Genomic DNA, 21,562 nt, shown 5'->3' with positions numbered 1-21,562 from the left:
TGAACCGGACCGGGTCAATACACAATGTGATTTCAATTGATAAAAAAAAAACAAGAAAATGATAAAAGTGAGAAAGATTATCGTACAAAAGGAAAGATCTCACATGGAAGGGAAGAAGATGTGAGAAGGCAAGAACAAGGATTGAAAATCAGATATGTGTATTTTTAGTTGAGATCTACTAGTTAGATGAAGCAGGTTTTGGTTTAGAGAGAATAGGAGATTAGGGTAAGGGAGGGAGGTAGCGGCACTGCAACAGCAAAAGAGGAGTTTTGTCTCCAGCTTTAATTGGCATTCAAGAGTCCATTTAAAACCGACTAAAATTCTTTCTTTCTTTTTTCAAAAAAGCATATTGTAAAAGGCAACATGTTAGAAGATAATAAACCAATATACAATAACACACGTAAATATTTCCTATGTTTTCATACTTCAAAAAAAAAAAGATAATAAACGAATATACAATAACCCATGTAAATATTTCCAATCTTTTTTCTATATTTTTTTTGACAAACTATCTATTTTTTATTTCTATTTTATAATAAATGAAAAATAAGTTTGTAAAATTATGTTAATTTGTGTAATGATTTTTTTATATTTGTATAGATTACATGAGTATTTTAGAATTTTTTTTTTATCAATGAGTCGTCAAATTTAATATAGTTTAATATACATATAATTTTTTATAAAGACCGAGTTATACGACCGAGTCATCCGGTTTAATCCGATTCAGTCATGCGGTTCAACCAGTGACCCAGTGGTTTGACCAATGACTCCGTGACCCAGTGACCTCACCGAGTCAATGACCGGTCCGGTTTTTAAAACTATGTTTATTTGATCCAAGTTTTAGACCGAATACATGACTTTTTGGATCTTTTTGCTTATAATTCATTATAGAGGGGGGTACTATGTGATCTAACGATCTAATTTTGCTTTATGAGCTAACAATTTAATATAGATTCTTAGTTCATATCATCAGTCCCGGCCTTTGGGGGTGCAAATAGCTCAATGGAGCTGGGCCTCTCCAAGGTATGGGCCTCTAGAAAAAATATTGTCCAGTAAACAAGTAATAAATATATGGCGCGTGATTTTTATTTTAGTATTATTGCAGTGGCTTAGTGGTACACTAATGCAAGCTTGCATTGTTTGAATCTTGGGTTCAACACTCATCACCCATAATTTATGTTTCTCATCACCCATAATTTATGTTTTTTTTCCTTCCTTTTTTCCTTCTTTTCCTTTTTGCTTCTTTAATTAATATTTTTAGTATGAGAGGACTTTGATTTATTAAGGGCTTATTTTCACATGAGAACCGAGCCTCCGATTACACAGAAATGGCCCTGCATATCATTTGTGAATCTATAACAAAAAATAAGTGCTTTTGATTAATTGATTGGTTTGCACTTCGAATTTTGGAATCAATACTTTATATATTAATATATTTATCAGACACGTATCTAGAAAGGGAAATGTAATGAAATAGAACTAGTTGATAAAAGATTGGGTTCATATTTCAACAAAGAAGAAGCAATGTTAATGGTAAATGTGGCACTCTTGTGCATTAATGTGACTTCATCACTTAGGCCAACAATGTCTTTAGTGGTAAGCATGTTAGAATGAAAAATTGCTATTCAGGAGCTGGTTTTAGAGTCAAGTGAAGGATTGGATGAGAAGAAAATGGAAGCAATGAGAAAACATTACCAAGACAATAGTATTTCAATGGAAGGGCCATGGACTGCTTCATCTTCTTCAGTAACTACTGATCATCTCTTTGCACCAGTTTCATGATATCCTACCAATATCATAGGTTCACTTTTATCCCCCAACTTTCTTCTCTTTGCATCAGGGATATGCTTGTAACATAAAGAGCCAAAAACTCTTAAGTGTTTAGCTGACTGTTTGCATCCAAACCAGATTTCTTCAGGAATCTGATCAAGTTTCTTAGTGGGGCATCTGTTCAAGATGTAAGCTGCAGTTCTTACTGCTTCTCACCAAAATGTATTAGGCATCTTCTTCATCTTTAGCATATTTCTGGTCATGTTAAGCAGACTTCTATTTCTTCTTTCAGCCAAACCATTGTGTTATGGAGTATAAGGATCAGTTACTTCATGCACAATACCATTTATCTTCACAAAACTTCTCAAACACCTTTGAGGTATACTCACCACCGCCACCACCAGTTCTTAAAACCTTAATAGATTTTCCACTTTGATTTTCTACTAAGATTTTAAACTTCTGAAACATGTCAAATGCTTCACTTTTGGCCTTAATCAGATATATCTAGAAAGGCATGTGTAGAAAGGCCTTACCGGGTTCTTGAGAGTATTTGCCTTTCTTACAACACAAATTCTGGTACACCAACATTCAAGCATTCCTACATCACCATTAAACATGTAGTTTGAAGATGAATCTCGAGTTTGAGAGTTGTTTTTGGCCATACGACCACCACCCATCATTTCGAATTCAATTTGAACAAATTTTATTGAGGAAATTTTGGGGATTTCAGATTGTAAATGGGAGATTGAAATATTAGGGTTTCAGATATATAGAATTGGGGGAAAAAAAGAGCCGTTGTACAACAGGTATGAAGCAGGAAGTTTTTTTTTCGGTCGGTCAATTTCGTCCCTGCCTTTTTTTTTCTTTCGGTCAAATTAGTCCCTAAACATGTGGCATCTGACTTGGTATGCCAAATCATCTATTAACGTCTCACGTCATCACCGTGGCGTTAACTACTCAACTTGATAAAGAGATTCAATTGATCGACATTTGTAAAATGGATGAAATTGATCCGTGCATACAAATTCATAGAGTAACTAACCTATTCACTCAAAATTGCATCTACGGGAAGGGAAATACTTGAACACGTGTCCATCAACAAATTTTAAATTTGTCTCCAGAAACACACTCTGTGTATCAAATTCAAAATCAATGTGGAGAATCTCCATTAAAGATAGCCCTTGTTAATAGTATCCGGTTCAAATATTCTTGTGGGGTATTGATATTATCAGGATCAGAGGGTTGCACTTTATACAAAGAACCATTATAAAAATGAATGTTTAAACGTGGGGTCATTATTTATGAATTTCAAAATGAAAGGAAAGCACGTAGTGACAATGATATGCACTAATGATATAAGTATAAGGTCAACATAGTTGCATAATTTTCTTCCAAGTCAAATCTTATTTGTGGACCTAAGGACATAAGGCAAGTTACAAAGAATATCAACAAAATTTTCAAAATTAACAAATTCAGTCTTACAGCTTTACTAAACAATTACTTGCTTAAAAAAAAAAAGCTTTACTAAACAATTACTGAGAATGTGAGGCAGTACTATCATAAATGGGATGAGAGATAGTCTCAATGGATCCTGCTAACATAATCCCTGCCCCTTATTATAGTGATCGAGTAAAAAATAATTGACTTCACATCATCATAAAAAGCTGGCAAAAAGTCTAAAATAGAAAAACCAATCTAACTACCAAACTAAATGAACAATTTAACAATAGAAATTAGACTTCAGCGGTCCACAATCAACTATTCCTCTTATTTGTCCATGTTCCAACTTCCACTTATCCAACGCAACATTCTCGTATACAATAAGCCTACTTGATCCTCGTGTCGGTTCTTAACCTTCCAACACTCTGTAGTATGTACCATACAACATCGTTGGTCTGACAGTTGTTCGATAGAATATTCATTTCAACTTAAGCGGCACTTTCTTATCACATAAAACACCTAAGACTCTTCTCCATTTTAACTACCCAACTTAAATACGACGATTTACATGTGCTTCTATTTCTCCGTCTTTTTGTACTATGAAGCCAAAATATTTAAATTGTGTAACTTAGGGTATGATATGACCTTTCACCTTCACCTCCATGGTAGAACAACTACTCCTTTTACTGAACTATTAGCAAGCACATGTATTTCACTTAATTTTGCTACAAAAAAATATCATACTAAAACCAGAATAAATAAATAAAAACAGTCTGGTGCACTAAAGCTCTCGCATACGTAGGGTTTGGAAAGGGATCCCACCATTTCGTTTATTGTACGCACCCTTACTTTGTTTGTTTACATGAGATTGTTTCCAAGACTTGAACCCACAACTTTTCCGTCAAGTAACAACAACTTTACTGTTGCGCCAAAATTCCCCCTCACTAAGGCTTTAACTAAAAGATGAGGAAGAGTCTCGGGCATAAAAGCACTAAAAATCAGCATTTGCAGTCTCATTAACAAGTTCAATATTACCCCCACCCCACCATCCAATAATACCCCAACCATAAGCAGACCCATAACAAGTCCTACAGTCTTCCTATTAAACGTATTACTCGTCCAATATTGGCAAGAAAATAAAAGGGAAACGACCTAACCTAACTACAATATATCCAAGCATCATTCACAAATGGCATACCGAACACAGTTGGAGCATATGGCATTACAAGTAAACACAGCCATACATAACTCCATTTTCAAAGTCGACATATTCTTATTTGATTAACTCTATGTTGAAGTAAACCAAACCATACAACATCGCTGGTCTGACAGTTGTGCATAAGTACTAATTACATTGCCTATGATACTCATAGCTCAAACCATCAAATTCAACAATTTTATGGCAGAAGCTTATTAAACAACGGACATGAAAGAATCTTATATGTTATCAATAAACTGACAGTTGACAAGTTTTGGATGCCCTTGGAGTTAAGGATAGTTCCTTTTCTATTTGAGGTTGTTCTTTGTCACTCCATATTGTCATAGTTTGCAAAACTCCTGCATTGTTTAGAATATATCTTGCTAACATAAGGTCATGTTGTAGGTCTACAAAAGCGAAGTCCCGAATAGTGCAAGTTCTAAGATATAATGAAAGAAATTGTGGAGTGGATTTTGGATCCACCCAACTTTCTTGTTCTTTTCCTCCTTCATTGTTCTCATCCCAATCAGCTTGTGTCTTCTGTTAATAATAATTCATAAAACAAAATTAAACATAAAAGTTCTAACACATAAAGTTATAATAAGTTACAATTCTTAATCTTAACAAACCTGGTAAAGTTCAAGAATTTGAAGTTTAGGGCAGTGGTGAAGCACTTCTATAAACATATCCAAATAATAGTTGATCACCAAGTGAGTCAAATTATTGAAGGTAGGCAAATCATACGGAGTATATGCCTAAATTATGAAGAAAGACAAAATAAAAAATCAGTAGGAAATTCATTAAAACAAAATACAAATGAATCATATATCATATTAACAATCAAACGAACCTCCCATAGTTGTATTCTTAGAAACTCTGAATTAAAAAGTGCTTTCATTGGAATATCACAATTAACGTCAATAATATCTGCTCTAATCAACTTGCTTAAGCTTAAGTTATGAAACACTTGATTGATACTTTCTTCAGTCACCACATTGCTCGTATATACATCGCATGCCTTGAAATCCTGAAGAACGGGACATCCATCAAGAAGCAACAAAATCTCTCGTTCATCAACAAACATAACACGGTCCAAATGAAGGGTTTTTAGCGATGGAAATCCAAATCCAACTGAAGAAAACGAAAAACCATTTACATCGAACCAACTAAGCCTTAGGGTTACTAATGTTTTACAACTAAAGATAGTATCGGGCAATTTGGGGAGTAGAAAACCGGGGGGAATCGGATCATTGAGCAAATTGAGAAGGAGATGAAGATGCTTAACTTTGCGTTGAACAACAAGGTTAACCCATTTTGTGAGCTTGGGAATGCTAAGAGATTTGACATGATTACGGTCAGCTGCATATTCAATGTCGAAGATAAAACTGTCGATGGAATGATTACCATTGGCTTCTCGCGAGAGCATAACATAGTCGACAAACTGATTGAAGAGGAGAATGGATTCACGGTCTCTCAATTTGATATCGGAGAAGCCGAGGAGAGGAACAAAGCGCCATAGTTGAGTCCACCTCTTGGAAAGAATGGAAGTGGTAACAGCGTTTTTGGTAGGGTTGAAAGAGAGAATGTGGCACAGGATATCATCTGGTAAATTGCTTAACCTATCGTCCCATTGCTCCATTGCTGAAAGAGTGCTGAAAGAGCTTAGAAAAAGATAAATCAACTCGACTCAAACAATAGAAGGAAACTGGAACGAATTGTAGCTACGATACACGTATATGGATATATGTTTATATAGAGAGGGGGAACAATAAGTAACTAACAAACAAAAAAATAATAATAGTTATCTCCTAAAAAATAGCAACAAACTAGGTTGTTTTTCCTCCAAAAACACTATGTTTATCTTTTCCTATAAAAATAATAAATTTTTTAAAAGATATAAATGGAGTAATAAAAAATACAATCCAAAAAAATATCTTATTCTCTATATATTTTTAGCGTTTAGACGGACACGTAGTTCCCATTTGTCCGCTTTTCTTATTATGTTATTGCGTATAAATTAGGAACCATATCTTTTATGAAATTTTAATTAAAATCATTTTGATTTTTATTAAATAAAATTATAGGTATAGATAATATATATTTTGCACTTTCATATTGTAACAAACTATATTTATCTTTCACTACAAAAAAAATTATATTTATCTTTTTCACTGGTATCATCAATATAACAAATATAATATCTTTAAAAAATATATATAACAAATACCTCCTCCATTCCTTTTTAAGTGTCGTCTAATTTAAAATTTCTATTTATGAAAACTGGATTAGGTTCTCTTATAGTACTGCTTCTTGGCTTTATGAAAACTGTTTCATTTTCTTGTAGTAAATGAAATATGATGACTCTTAATGAATGAATGAAACGGTATTTGTCTAAAATAAAATTTGGTTGTAGCAGTACGGAGAAATTAAAATCTCAGTTGCAAGTTTTCAACTTCATTTGTCATTAAATCCATTGCGTTGCATAACATTCTAATAATGCACACACTTCACATGTTAGATGTAGCCAGTGTATTTGGCAGCTCCCTAATTAGAACCATACAAGTTCTTTGGTAACTTCTAATTTAATTATGGAGTTCACATAAAATGGTTTTGGAATCAAAGAACTTTACATTAAATCAATAGTATATGAAGTTCAATACTTCCTTTTAAACAAACCTTAATATATAAAGTTTTTTTATCCTTCAACATTCACTTGGAATCAAAATAATTTTGATACAAAACACAATACTTGAAACATGAGACCAACAAAATAAAGTACAAGAAAAACTTAATTAAAATACGATATACTCCATCCAGACTTGAATATATATATATATATATATATATATATATATATATATATATATATATATATATATATATATATATATATATATATATATATATAATATAAATAAAAAGATACGTGCATTTGGCCCAACAAAAAATTAAATCGGTTAATTCACACTTCTGCAGTTCTTTCTTATCTCTCCATTTGAACCGGTGAGGGGACTGATGTCTCCCATCTTGATCATGGCAGTGACGAAATCAGAGGAAAAAGAGCTTGGATACAAGCTATATTCGTGCACTATGGAATCGGTGGATCCACCATTGAAGAGTTGTTGGTCGGAGTGGAGTAGTCCCTTACTGTCAACTAGGTTCTTGAAGTAATGATTGTCAAAGGATGTTGGTGTTGCAAGATCAAGAGGTGCCAAATTATTGGCCCCGGAACCTGATGTCTTGGGACAACCTGATTGCCTTGTGCGAGCAAAGGAAGTATCTATGTTGGAGTCGTCGTAAATGTGGGCTCTAAATGCAGTGCACCTTGTTTGTCCAATTGTGTGACCAGCTAGTCCAAGTATCATTTAAGATATCAAGATTTACCCCAAGCAAAGAAACATAAAGGTGGAATAAAATAAATTATTGTTTACAATTAATACTTGATCAATCAATGAACAAGTAAGTTTTGAATATAAAAAATTCCGCTTAAATGGTGGTCAATTTTATAAAATTAAATAAAGTAAAAAATGTTAGTAGAAAAAATAATTCCTATTTGTATGACATTCTTTAAAAACTTCAGAGCACGAAGTTTAGATCCTTTATTAGAGACAATTATAAAATACTCTACCCGTTCCTTCAAAAAAATACTCTACCCGTCTTAAAATAAGTGATCTAATATGACTGTGTGCACTATTCACATAACATAACCATATTTTTCTTTTATTATTTAAAGATAAATTTTAGTATATAAGATTAGAGCTGTCAAAAATGGGCCGGACTAATGGGCCTGCCATTAGCCCATATTTTGGGTCGGGCCGAGCCTAGAAAGCTAGCCCAAAAATGCACTCGGACTTTTTTTTCCCAAGCATTTGGCCCATACAAAAGTGGGGTCGGGAGGGTTGGCCCATTGGGCTTCGGGCCGACCCATTTTTCTATTTCATTTGATTTTTGTTAAAAAAACAATATATTTTTTTAAAAAATTATCAACTAATTTAAAATTTATTAATAAAAAATATTTAAATAAATAAACTTAATATAATTTGAATGAATTTACCTTAAAGTTTAAAATTTTAAAGTTTATAAATTATTAATTTGATTTAATTGAAGGAATAATCTAGAGTTTAATTATTCTTCAATGTTAATGTAAAAATTATTTACATTTTTATGTCCATCCAATCATATTTTAACAAAAAAATAGTGGTGAGTAACTAATACATAAAAAAGAGTTTTGTTAAAAAAAAAGATACATAAAAAAGAGTGAATAAATTTAAAAAATAAACAGGCGGGGCCGAGCTGACCCATGGCCCACACGGGTCGGACCGGCACTATAATTTGCGGCCCAATTATAAATGGATTGGGCCGAACTGACTCATTTATATAGTCGGGCCTTTCGGACCGGACCGGGTCGGGCCAGCCCATTTGACACCTCTATACAAGATGTTGAATTTATCTCAAAAAATATTTTTAAAATATTAAATTTTTATAACTTTTACTAATACATTTTATAATTTTTATAAGATGTGAATCGTCGCTTATTTTAAAACGGATGAAGTAATTATTATTAAAATCATGCTTATTAATAATGATTTCCACCCACGTCATCAATTTCTCTCTGGCATATATTTGTATGAAATATATACGACCAATTATTATTAATATCATGCTTATTAATAACATACCAGACAAAGCGACCAAATCCTTGGTTGAAAGTCCAAGAGCATTAAACCTTGAGATGAGTTGGTTGAGGCTTGAAGTGGGTGCTGGGATGCCATTGTTTGCAGCTGATTTACTAGCTGTTCTAGCATCTCTTCTTCCAAGTTTCACATCCCATGTTGGACCTCGAAGCTGACCAAATTTAAATATAATCAATTATCATAATTTATACAGTATGTTTCAATTTCTATTCACTCATACTTTTGGCCTTAATCAGATACATCCAGAGTTTTCTGTCAAACTCATCAACAAAATTGATGAAGTATTTGTTGCCCCCTAATGAATGAACCTCTAAAGGACCACATACATCTGAATACACAACATTGAATAGCTCCTTTGATATACTTACTTGAACTGAATGCATTTCTAGGTTGCTTTCCCAACAAGCAAGTGTCACAAACTGTGCTAGGTATCTAAATTTTAGGTACTCCCAGAATCATATCTTTATCAACTAATTGATTAAGACCTCTAAAATTGAGATGACCAAATCTATAATGTTATAACCAGCTATCTTCATCTTTTACCATAACAGATAAAAAATTCAATTCTACAGCTTTTATGTTGGTCTTGAAGGTTCTATTCTTTGCAAGAGGAGTTTTCAATACTAACCTTTGATGATAATCAAACAACTTCAAAGTGTTGTCCTTCATAATCACCGAATATCCTTTCTGAATGAATTGACCAACACTAAGTAAATTGCACTGCATTCCAGGGACATAGAGAACTTCTTCAATTATTGCCATTTTTCCATTCTTTCCTTCAATAGCAATCTTCCACATTCCTTCTGCAGTTAAGGTTCTATGATCTGCAAACTTCACCTTCGTATTTCTAATTGATATGCAAGCAAACATTTGAGTGTTTTGACTACTTAATTTATTTTAACCAAAAGATTTCAAAAACTGTTTGGGTTAAATGTGAAAACTACCTAGATTATTTAAAATATCAAGAAGGATATTAAATGAGTAAAAATAAGTTATATTTTGGAGGATAAAAATAAAATGTGTGGAAAGTCTTGTTTAGATCTTAATATTTCGATTCAATGAAGAAATAGACTTTGATTGTCGAGAAAACGATAGGAAAGTTAATTAAAATTTAATCGATAACTAGTCAGAATTTAAATTTAGGTTCTTTCAAATAATTTCTATTTAAAGCTCATAAACTATTTGAGTCAAATCATTTTGTTAAAATGTGATGAAGTTATGAGAAAAAAAAAATCAAAAATTCAAGTCCCTAACTTTTTTTTTTTTTTGTATGGCTATATATACTATACGTGTCTTTCGTGGTGTTAGATGATACCTTCTTGCATTCCTCACTTTCATGGATTTGGTATATAATATTTTATTTTATGCTTTGATTGATCATTTGGTATGTTAACTTAATTCTTTATTTTAAAGTGGTCTTATAACTATAAAACATATTAATTTGGTCCCTAATCTCTGCTTCTGTCTTACAAGTTAGTCTTCTCCATTAGTTTTTTTCAAAGTTAGTCCTCTCTTTAATTTGAATTCTAAGAAGAGGAATGGTTTGGATCTCGTATACTAATATTCTTGAATTCTTGTATACTATGTATATTTTGTGGCAAGTGTGAGGTGAGTCAAAAGTCTCATATTGAACCACTACAAAAAAAAAAGTCTCAAATTGGATGAAAAAAATAATTCTTGTGCACTTTATAAGTGGGAGAACATATAAACTCAATGTCTTAAGATTAAGTTAAGATATTGTGTCCAATTTACTTGACTGATTGCCCTCGTCTCAATGTACGTGAATGATCTCTCAAATTTCCCTCAAGACCAACTATGTTATCAAAGTCATTGCAAGTAGAGACGTTTGTGGATGGATGAACTTTACTAATGAGAGGAACCTTAAATCCAATATCTTAAAATGTTGTATTCAACTCACTTATATAGTTGTTTTTGTTCTAATGTGGATGATCCCATGGCTCCTTATGATCCAACAATTTATGCATGAGATCATAGATGGAATTCTATTTCTCAAATTACTGTGATCCCACGGCTCTTCATCAACACTTCCAACATACATCTTTTAAAAGAAATTATCAACCTTCTGGACTCTAAGGGTCCGTTTGGTTCGAGAATTAGGAGGGGAGGGGAGGGGAGGGAGGGGAGGAATTTTAACGGAGGGGAGGGGATATATTTTAATTAAAAGTGTTAAAAGTGTGTTTGGTTCACAAGGGCAGGGGAGGGATTTTAAAGTTATTTTACTGTTTTACCCTTAAACTTAATTAAATAATGATAATAAAGTAACGAAACAATAACGATGATGTAGACGATCGAATAATGGATTAGTAATAGGGTTGTTACAATTACAAGTAGTAATAAAAGTTGTTACAAGGAAAAATTGTTAATAATATGGAATAAAAGTTGTTACAAGAAAAAATTGTTAATAATATGGAATAAAAGTTGTTACAAGACAATAAAACCTATAACCTAATAATAGTAAAAGTTGTTTCAAGATAATATAACCTAATAATAATAAATGTTGTTACAAGGATAATATTGAGATTTTAAATTAATATAAGGATAATTTTGGCAGTGCAATAAAATTTGCTCCCCTCCCCACCCCTCCCCTTCTAAAAATTGAACCAAACACTTCAAATTAAAAATCTTCCCTCCCCTCCAAAACTCTCGAACCAAACGGACCCTAAAGAACTGGTCTTATAGTACTTTCAACATATTTTTAGTGAAGCTAACATATGTGCATGGTCGGCCCAACACTTGATAAGGCCTAAAGCGAACTTCCAATTTAGGTTTTTTAGTTAAAAAATATTAATATTTTATTTTTATTAAAAAAAATTATTAAAATTATATTTTACAAAATATTTTAGATGCCAAATCATTTATTAAAATATCATAGTCAATTTCATTGAATATTTATTTTTCAATCGAAAATAAAGACAATCCATTTAATAACTGTTAAGACATTGGCTCTGTTTGGTAAGGTCAAAAAATTAGCTTATAGCTTATAGCAGATAGCTTATAAGCTCGTTTGACCATAAAAACTCTGTTTGGTAATGGTTTTTCACCACAAACTTATAGTTTATTTCACGAGCTTATAATCTATTTTTCAGACGCCGTTAACGTTTGAGCTTATAGCTTATCATCTTTTGTCTTATTTTTACCCTTGCTACTTCAACTAAAACTCGTTTTTACCCTTTGTAATAAATATGCTCACGTTTGCATAACAACATATGTTAAGAACAATATGTTACGTTTTCCTTAGTGCTACTTTTTACCTAAAAAAAAATGAGCAAATTGCACTCACCTCCCTTAAGGTTTTATTAAAAGACACTCACATCCCCTCTAGTTTGGGAAAAACATTCACCTCCCTTAATTATTTTATGAGTGAGGCACTTTCCCCCTTTGAACACTAACATCTGTTAGTTTTAACTGTGCACACCAAAATCTTTCCCTTCGTATTCCTCATTCAAAGAACTTTACCAGTAAACAGAAATAGTTCTTCAAAAATTGTTCGTTCTCATTTATTATGTAGAAATACACTGCTGATTTTATTTGCTATCGTGACTGAAAAATTGGCCAATTGATAGAAACTCATGGCATAATTTTGTTTGTTACCCTGAATAAAAAATTGGCTAATTGAAAGGAATGTCCACATTTGGTTTGTTATCGTGACTCTCGTGGCATAACAAAGCAAAAGAATGATTCCCAAATGGTTGGTTGTTGGTTTTGTGATAAAGCAAAATGCAAGAGATACATAATTGGTGGAAAGGTGATGAAAGATTAGAGTAAAGTTGATTTCGGTGGTATTGTTTCATATTCTCAGGCGCTTTTGGAGAAAAAACAAATTAGGGCATAAATTTTGATATCAGGAACAAGTAGTGAAATGTTGAAAATGTTAGTCATGGTTAACAGTGTTAATTAAGGGGAGGTGGATGTTTTTTTCAAACTAGAGGGGGTGTGAATGTATTTTAATAAAACCTCAGGAGAGGTGAGTGCAATTTGCTCAAAAAAAATAGTATTACGTTACATTTAATTTAATAATAGTATTAAAACCGAACCGGACCGGCCGGTTCGACCGGTTTAACGGTGAACCGGACCCTTGTCCGGTTCGGTAGACCCTGAAAACCGGCTTGCCTTAGAACCGGATTGAAAACCGAAAAACCGGATAAAAACCGGGCAAACCGGAAAGAACCGGCGGTTGGGACGGTTTTAGAGGTTAGACCGCATTTGTCTTTTATTCTTTGAAAATCCAAAGTGAACCACTGGAAAAAAACCACACGCTTCTGCTCCTTTGTAAACTGATATATCTATGGCATTTGATGCAACTTTTGGTGTTTGTAAGTATCAAGAATAAAATAGAGAGAGCAAAAAATTGGAGAAGAAGAAGAAAGATTATTGCTAGATCTAAAATGTTTCTGTTTCAAAATAACCTCGTTTGTTGGTCTTGGAACAAATCTCTAAGTGAAAAACAACAAGATGGAGTTACACGTAGTTAATATTATAGAGTCTAGACTACATAACTCTTGCTTTTTAGCCTATTATTATTATTATTATTATTATTATTATTATTATTATTATTATTATTATTATTATTATTATTATTATTATTATTATTATTATTATTATTATTATTATTATTATTATTATTATTATTATTATTATTATTATTATTATTATTATTATTATTATTATTATTATTATTATTATTATTATTATTATTATTATTATTATTATTATTATTATTATTATTATTATTATTATTATTATTATTATTATTATTATTATTATTATTATTATTATTATTATTATTATTATTATTATTATTATTATTATTATTATTATTATTATTATTATTATTATTATTATTATTATTATTATTATTATTATTATTATTATTATTATTATTATTATTATTATTATTATTATTATTATTATTATTATTATTATTATTATTATTATTATTATTATTATTATTATTATTATTATTATTATTATTATTATTATTATTATTATTATTATTATTATTATTATTATTATTATTATTATTATTATTATTATTATTATTATTATTATTATTATTATTATTATTATTATTATTATTATTATTATTATTATTATTATTATTATTATTATTATTAAGCTATTAGTTTATTTTATTTAAAGTTTTTTCTTCTGACACAAAGGCAAAGCTACTGAGGTACGCAAACCTCATGTACTTTTAAACTTAAAAGGAAAATCATTTACATATTGTATAATGTGTTAATTAGTTTATAGGAGAAGTTCTAACATATAGATTTTTTTTAGTGGTAAATGTTAATGATTCTTTTAAATATTATGATTGAAATTTTAATTTAATTGATATTAATTTGATTGAAACAACAAAAATAAATGTATAGTTCATATTGAATTGACTCTAATTAAATCATCATTTTAACTGTAAAGACTAGAAGGGTTGTGTGTGTGTGTTTTTTTTTAAAGGATCGTCATTTTTTTTAATAATATTGTTGATCGTCGTTGAAATTTATGATAATTTTAAGTATTGGTCAATGGTAGACCACTTATGAAGGTGGTTAATTGTGGAACACTTAATTTTTATATAATTCTTAAGTGAAATTTAATTCTAAATGTTGAAAATTTATTAATCTTATATTATTTTTATTTTTTATTACAAACTATATAATTTAAAATTAAATTTAATTAATTCCGGTTGAACCCAGTTAAACCCCGGTCGAACCCTTAAACCTTGAACCCATACCTTCTCCGGTTTAACGTCCGGTCCGGTTTTGATTACATTACGTTACATTTAATTTGAAAAAAAAAAAAGTGTTGTCACAGTTAACTTTTTTTAGGGTCAGAATTTACTATTGTTTAAATTTTTTTTTGAAAGGTTTTGTTTAATATTTTTATTAAGTATAAAAACTGAAATAAAATATATTTTAAATAAAACATTAGCAAATTTATGAATTTAAAAATAATATATGAAAGACATATTAAATTAATATATTTAAATTAATAAATTTAAAATATTTTAAATATTAATTGATATGAATTTATTATGATTTAGAATACACATTTATGTCATTTTACATTTATCAGCTAATTGAACCGATAATTTTACGAAACACTTCAACTAACTTATCAACCATCAGTCATCAGCTAAAAGTTATTAGCTATAAGCTATCAGCTATCAATTATAACTATAAGCTATCAGCTAGCTTATCAGTTATTTGCTAATTTTACCAAACAGAGCCATTGTAAATGTGAAATTGGAAAAACCAAAAGTCTAAAGGAAAAAAATATTGAAGTAAACAAAGGGATGAATGATGAAGGAGATGTTGCTGAGTTAAGTAGGATTCAAAGAGAAAGTCAAAGTCTAAAAAAAAGGCAGAATACAAAAAGTTTTATTTATTTAAAGAAAACAAATTAGTATCACAATTTTTTTGACACAATGGGGTGTAAGATACATTTATTTTCTTGGAAATTGATCTTACCCCTTTAGTTTTTACTCATTCACGTGTTTACGTTGAACTTTTTTAAGGGAATGAGCAATTTTGAAATGAAGAAGAACAATTTCCCATTTTCTTTTCTTGGAGGCCTTTGTGTCTTTCTATTGGACATATCATTAATTGGAGGCCTTTTTTCCTTAGTAAAAAAATTATTTTTCCCACCCTATGGCATTCTCACGCACCCTGTAAAATATTCAAAAATGACATCGGATTTTCGGGTTATAAAATCCTAAGTGAGTTCGGATTTTATAATCCTAAATATGAATAGGAGGGGAAAAGTAATAGTCAAAAAAATATTTTTTCCAGGGCCTAAAGCCCTTGGGCCGCCCCTGCATCTGTGTATCGACTAGTGTATATAGGTAAGAAAATTGCTTTTCTGACATAGAATACTTCCTATTGAGACAAGTAAATGACCAAATTACCCCCAGCGGCAGTTAACTGCCGCTGGCTCCTCCAAAGGCAGCTAACTGCCTCTGGCTTTGCTGTTTTTTATTGTGATTTTACGCTTTTCGGTCGAAAAATCAAATTAAATCGAAACTTATTTCGAATTCTACGAAACTTTGCATACCGTGTATATATATTTTTTTAGAGCTGTCTGCCAAAAACCAGATCAAAATTCAATTTCTAGGTCGACGTTTTGATGTTTTGGTTTCTTGAGTTATTGGCGCATTAAAAATTCATATTTAATCCATCCGTTGTCGAAAAATTCTAATTTTTTGCGGGAAATGTTTTTTTTTATGTTCTTAATATGTGTACAACGAAGAATGAAAAAATTCAACCTCTATATAACTTTTTCGGACGCGCAGTTGGAAAAATATTGTAATTTTACGTGTTTCAGTAAAAAATTCAAAATAAATTGAGGATTACTCGAAATACTAAGAAAATTTTCAGATCCTCTATATGTATTTTTATAGAGGTGCCTGCAAAAAAAACAGCTCAAAATTCAATTTTTAGGTTGATATTTTGATGTTTTCGTGTCTTAAATTTTAGACGCGTTAAAAATTCATATTTAATCCGTCCCTTCTCGAAAAATTTAAATTTTTTGTGGGAGATGTTATTTTTTTGTTCTAAACATGAGTGAAAAAAAGCGTGAAAAAGTTCAACCTCTAGGACACTTTTTCGGACTCGCACTTGAAAAAAATTGCGATTTTGCATGGTTCGGTCGAAAAATCAAAATAAATCGAGACTTAGTCGAAATGCTACGAAACTTTATAGACACCTCTATAAAAATACATATAGATGATGTGCAAAGTTTCGTAACATTCCGAATAAGTGTCGATTTTTTTAATTTTTTCAATTGCAATTTTGCGCGTTCGGTCGAAAAAATAAAAAAAAATCGAGACTTATTCGGAATGTTATGAAACTTTTCACATCATCTATATGTATTTTTATAGAGGTGTCTGTAAAGTTTCGTAGAATTCGGAATAAGTTTCGATTTATTTTGATTTTTCGACCGAAACGCGTAAAATCACAATAAAAAGCAGCAAAGCCAGAGGCAGTTAACTGCCTCTGGAGGAGCCAGCGGCAGTTAACTGCCGGCGCATACGCCAGAGGCAATTAACTACCGCTGGGGGTAATTTAGTCATTTACTAGTGTCAATAGGAAGTATTCAATGTCAAAAAAGCAATTTTCTATAGGTAAACTTGATTTTGAACTATTTTTACTTTGTAACAATAAATATACAATGTTCATAAAAAAAAAATATATGATGATGAAAAGTACATTTAAACCAATTTTTATGTTTGAATCTTTTATCTTAATTTAAAATAAATTTATGCTGAAACTTCATCACTTTCTCAGCTTGATAAAAAAATTAAAATATTTTCCCTTTTATTTAATCTACTTGAGTAAAAAAAAAAAAAAAATTAGTATTATTTCATACTTCTAAAAAACTCATGGCCGTGACAGCAAAACTTTGGCTTTTACAGTTTCAATACTCTCTTTTTTGACAATTAGAAAGTGAAAGCCATGCTTGCATGCTAGAATTCTTTTTTACACATTTCTGGAATATTTAAAGTTTAGCAACTACAAGTATGTAACGAATCTCCCTTCAAAAAAGTATGTAACGAATCTTCCATAGCCCCACCTTATGTTTAATTAAGAAAACAATCACGCTATTTTGTGCACAATCAATTACAACTTTGTTCACCGTAAGACTAAAAACAAGACTGAAAACTAGTCTAAAGAAAATTAACACTATCAAGTCTCAATTTTGGGAGCTTTTATTCTTTTAGAGCCAAATAAATATAATGGGATTATCATTACCTAAGAGTTTGAAGAGGAGCATACTTCAAGATTTCAAATCAACATGATCAGATCAACCTAAATAGGTTATTATATCTATGTCTTGTTAACATATCTTCTAAAAACACTTGCTAAGAAATTAACAAAAAACATCTAAAAAAAGTTGTGTTAAAAAACAATTTTTAAACTTTAAAAATAGTTTGAAACTTTCAAAGATGTTGAATACACCACTTCAATATGATATTTTTATATTTAATTTGTTAACACGTGTATTGGGTTAATTGTTAAACAAATAAAACTTGATCAAAATTAAACTTGAGCCAAAGGCGGAAATCAAAGTATTGGACTTGATTGTATTCAGTGCTTGTTGTAATGCTTCAGAAACTTCTAATCTGTCATAGACATGATTACCTTCCTGAAAGTAGTTTCCACTGCAAGAATGAAAAATGATAGTAGGTAGCCTTTGAACTACTTATTAATAATAAAAGAATATAGTGTCTTAGGAGAATTGTTTTTTACCCATTTTTTGTCTTTTCATGATTCCACCAGTGTCCTGTGTTGAAAATGATTATATCAGCATCATAATACTGATGCTTGGAAGCTTGAATCATATCAAGCTTAAGAGTTTCTCTTTGAGGAACTTCATCGTTACGTGACACTTTCCATTCTTGTACAAGAAATGGGGATTTCACAATGTCTATGGAGCATCCATAATCCTAATTAACATCACAACACATCAAAAACATAATATCAAACCTTAAAGCTTATGCAAGCAAAAGCTCTATAAAATTCACAAACCTGTCCCACCAAATTACAGTCAAACTACTATACTAACTTAGAAAATGGGATTTGCATAGGAGTAATTTGCAGGAATGTAGTTATTATAATTGTAATAATAGCCAGTATTAGGAGGAACAAAAGGTGACCTGTAATACATCATCTGAGACTGTTGCTGCATAGCATGCCTTGCCAGCATGTTCATCAATGAAGATGGATGGTTATTGAAACCATTCATGTTCATTAACATAGATGATGGATATTGGCCAGTAACAAAACCGCCATTTGGAATAACTGCAGACACTACAAGAAAGTATGTGCACAACAGCTCTGCAAAAGGGACAATAACCCTGTAACAATCCAGCAGTCGACACTAGTTGGACATTGAATAAAAACGTGCCACTTAGTTTCTGCAACAATTCAACAGTCAACACTCTGTTAGACATTAATTGTAATTAATTCATTAACATGTCCTTCAAAAATACTATACTATAGCTTAAGATACACCAGAAAATTAAAATTTGGGACCTAATACAGAATAAGGCAATAAAGATATGTTCGTCTCCTAACTAGGAACACTCAGCAGCAAAGAATTAATAACTCAGGTAAATCTTTGATAAAATTAAACACAACACAGTTAACATAGTTGTACCTGTTATTTTGCTTCCTTTAGGTCAGCTACAACACCATGGTTCTGCTCTTGAGTACCAAATTTGTATCATCTCTCTAGCCTCGAACTGTTCTTCACTTAGTTTAGTCACTTCCCTTTCATAAATTTCTCAACAGACATTGTGTATGTGCTGAGCATGTGAGTAGTTTAGTTATAATTGAAGAAGAGATAGAGGTAGCGGCCTCACCCCTTATTTTATATGTGTAACTACTTCACCTATATATGCTTATATGGACAAATACACAACAGTTAAAATAAATACGCAACAGCTTACACTATAACCATAATATGAAATGCTAAATATCAATACTTTATACTAAGTTACATACGAAAACACACTTTGCATAGTCAGAAGATCAGTTCATGACATCCCTCACAAAGAAGCCACCAAGAAGCATACCTATATATACCAGCTTGAACAGAGGACACAAATAGGATACACACTAAGTCAAAATCTGCTGTTACAGAAGCATATCTCACATGATACAAGACACCAAACAAAAGCGGTGAAGGGCAGACCAACTGCAGTAAACAATCAGGAAACCTCGGGGTCACAAAATACAGCTGAATACTAATACAGAAACAAAACCTAAGTAGAAAAAATTGTCTCAAAACAGACTTGAAATGACCAAACCAGAAGCATACAACAACAAAAAACTAATTACAAAAAGCACCATAAAATTGCAGAAAATTAAGGGAAACCAGAAAAATGCAACAAAATAAAAGAGACTCAACATAAACTGGATAGACTCAAGGCAGGTTATCACCAAAACCTCCACAAAAGCCAGAAGCAACGAAACCCAATTAAACCAAAATTGGGCTACTTCTCCAAATCTTTTATGAAGCCAAACAACAAAGAGCCACAACACGAAACAGAACAATAACAACAGCTAGCCAACAAACAATATGGTAAAAAATAGAAGAATATGATTTTCGACCAAAAGCACACATTAAACATGAAACATTGGTTAAAAAAAATCGGCTACTACTACGGTGTGATGACTAACCATAGCATTTTCATTTCTTAGACGGATATTATCAGTTTATTACCTTCTAATTTAGAAGGTGTATCTGAATTTGATCAGATCCCACGATAGCCTGAGCATGGGATAGTCCTCCCTCATCCGCTTGGATCTTTGCACCTAAATTATATTGCAGGTGTCGTATAGTATCCTCGGACTTGCCAATAAGCAACAAAAAGGTGACCACAACTATCTAAAGATACCAACTGTAAGCATTAAAGTAAAATGATCAATTAGTAAACTCCCCAATGATGTGCACCATTCAGTTCCATCTATCTATCTATCTATCAACAAAACTAGTTGTCATCAAGCAAAGAATAATCATAGGTATAAAAATTAAATGGAAGAGGTTACAGATTATTAAAACAAGAATTCCCTATTGCTGAGAATAATTTCCATGTTAAGACCACTTGAAAGAATTATAGAGGGCTTAAAAGTAAACAATCCCTTTAAATATTATAATTTTTGTAGACAATACATAATAAAAAGAAAAAAAAGAAAAATAAGGACAAAGCAAGATTGCCAGATCTCCATTAATCACAGCATTCACCGAAGGCAATACATAACAGATCCAACATTAAACCATATGAATCCACCATTGAATTAGAGCATGAAATAGAACCCATCACATCTCCTGCCACTGAGATTCATAGAAATTTACAAGGTTGGAACTCACAAACCTCCAATCTAAAGGATCCTCCTTTCTATCTAGCTCAAACTTTTATCTTTCACTCATATCCTTAACATGAATAAATCAAAGTAGCCACTAGAAAACTATTTCCTATAACTTGTTTGGAGTAATCAAACAAAGTAAACTCAAAAAAGCTAACTTCAGAGAAAACAAAACAATAAATACCATTCTATTGCGACCAAATAGTAGACATTATCAAAAGATGTGTTGACAACTTAAGATATATACATATAAATATCAGAAAAATTATGTGAAATTCTCCCTGCATTCATGCACACAGAAATTATAAGATATCAGAAAAATTAAGAGCTTTACATATATACATATATGATCATCAATATTATTATAAGATAAGATGCAAAATTTTACTCAATGACAAAAGAATTAAGAGCCTTACTTCTGATGAATAAAAACTATGGAGATTCCCAAATAACAAAAGAATAAAAGTACTAACTCAATGACATGGACAAAAACTCAATTAAGTAAAAAAGTAAGGACTAAAACAGAAAACAATACTCAATGGTAGGGGACCAAAACCAAATTGAGTTCGTTG

The 21,562-nt window shown here is 31.2% G+C and overlaps 2 protein-coding genes and 1 long non-coding RNA gene across 3 annotated transcripts; all 3 read right to left on the bottom strand.

Annotated features, from left to right (window-relative positions):
• Window positions 1-4,657: 4,657 nt before the first annotated feature.
• LOC146924270 (F-box/FBD/LRR-repeat protein At1g78750-like) lies at window positions 4,658-6,047 on the bottom strand. Its single transcript, XM_085710933.1, has 3 exons — window positions 5,259-6,047; window positions 5,038-5,163; window positions 4,658-4,945 (listed from the first exon to the last, which is right to left on the bottom strand). Exons 1-3 carry the CDS (start codon window positions 6,045-6,047, stop codon window positions 4,658-4,660), a joined length of 1,203 nt encoding a protein of 400 aa, XP_085567059.1.
• A 1,274-nt stretch (window positions 6,048-7,321) lies between these two features.
• LOC146924269 (peroxidase-like) lies at window positions 7,322-9,972 on the bottom strand. Its single transcript, XM_085711837.1, has 4 exons — window positions 9,731-9,972; window positions 9,471-9,534; window positions 9,088-9,253; window positions 7,322-7,757 (listed from the first exon to the last, which is right to left on the bottom strand). The coding sequence occupies exons 1-4, from the start codon at window positions 9,970-9,972 to the stop codon at window positions 7,366-7,368; spliced, it is 864 nt and encodes a 287-aa protein (XP_085567963.1). The 3' UTR covers window positions 7,322-7,365.
• Window positions 9,973-18,201: 8,229 nt separating this feature from the next.
• On the bottom strand, window positions 18,202-19,792 carry LOC146924268 (uncharacterized). Its single transcript, XR_015010965.1, has 3 exons — window positions 19,279-19,792; window positions 18,369-19,036; window positions 18,202-18,280 (listed from the first exon to the last, which is right to left on the bottom strand). It is a non-coding gene; the product is annotated as an uncharacterized LOC146924268 (long non-coding RNA).
• Window positions 19,793-21,562: the final 1,770 nt, after the last annotated feature.

The sequence above is a fragment of the Medicago sativa genome, chromosome 5 (genome assembly GCF_051527215.1).
Source record: "Medicago sativa cultivar Bolivia chromosome 5, Bolivia_mono, whole genome shotgun sequence".
In the NCBI taxonomy this organism is placed as follows: domain Eukaryota; kingdom Viridiplantae; phylum Streptophyta; class Magnoliopsida; order Fabales; family Fabaceae; genus Medicago; species Medicago sativa.
The sequence above is the reverse complement of the archived record's forward strand: the minus strand, read 5'-3'. Positions and strand labels throughout refer to the sequence as shown.

Coding starts and splice junctions, on each gene's coding strand:
- LOC146924270 (XM_085710933.1), bottom strand. CDS start 6,047: ATGGAGCAATGGGACGATAGGTTAAGCAATTTACCAGATGATATCCTG. Junction 5,164..5,258: donor TAAGAATACAACTATGGGAG/GTTCGTTTGATT, acceptor TTCATAATTTAG/GCATATACTCCGTATGATTT. Junction 4,946..5,037: donor AAATTCTTGAACTTTACCAG/GTTTGTTAAGAT, acceptor TATTAACAGAAG/ACACAAGCTGATTGGGATGA.
- LOC146924269 (XM_085711837.1), bottom strand. CDS start 9,972: ATGTTTGCTTGCATATCAATTAGAAATACGAAGGTGAAGTTTGCAGAT. Junction 9,535..9,730: donor TTGTTTGATTATCATCAAAG/GTTAGTATTGAA, acceptor CCTAAAATTTAG/ATACCTAGCACAGTTTGTGA. Junction 9,254..9,470: donor TAGAAATGCATTCAGTTCAA/GTAAGTATATCA, acceptor AAATTTGGTCAG/CTTCGAGGTCCAACATGGGA.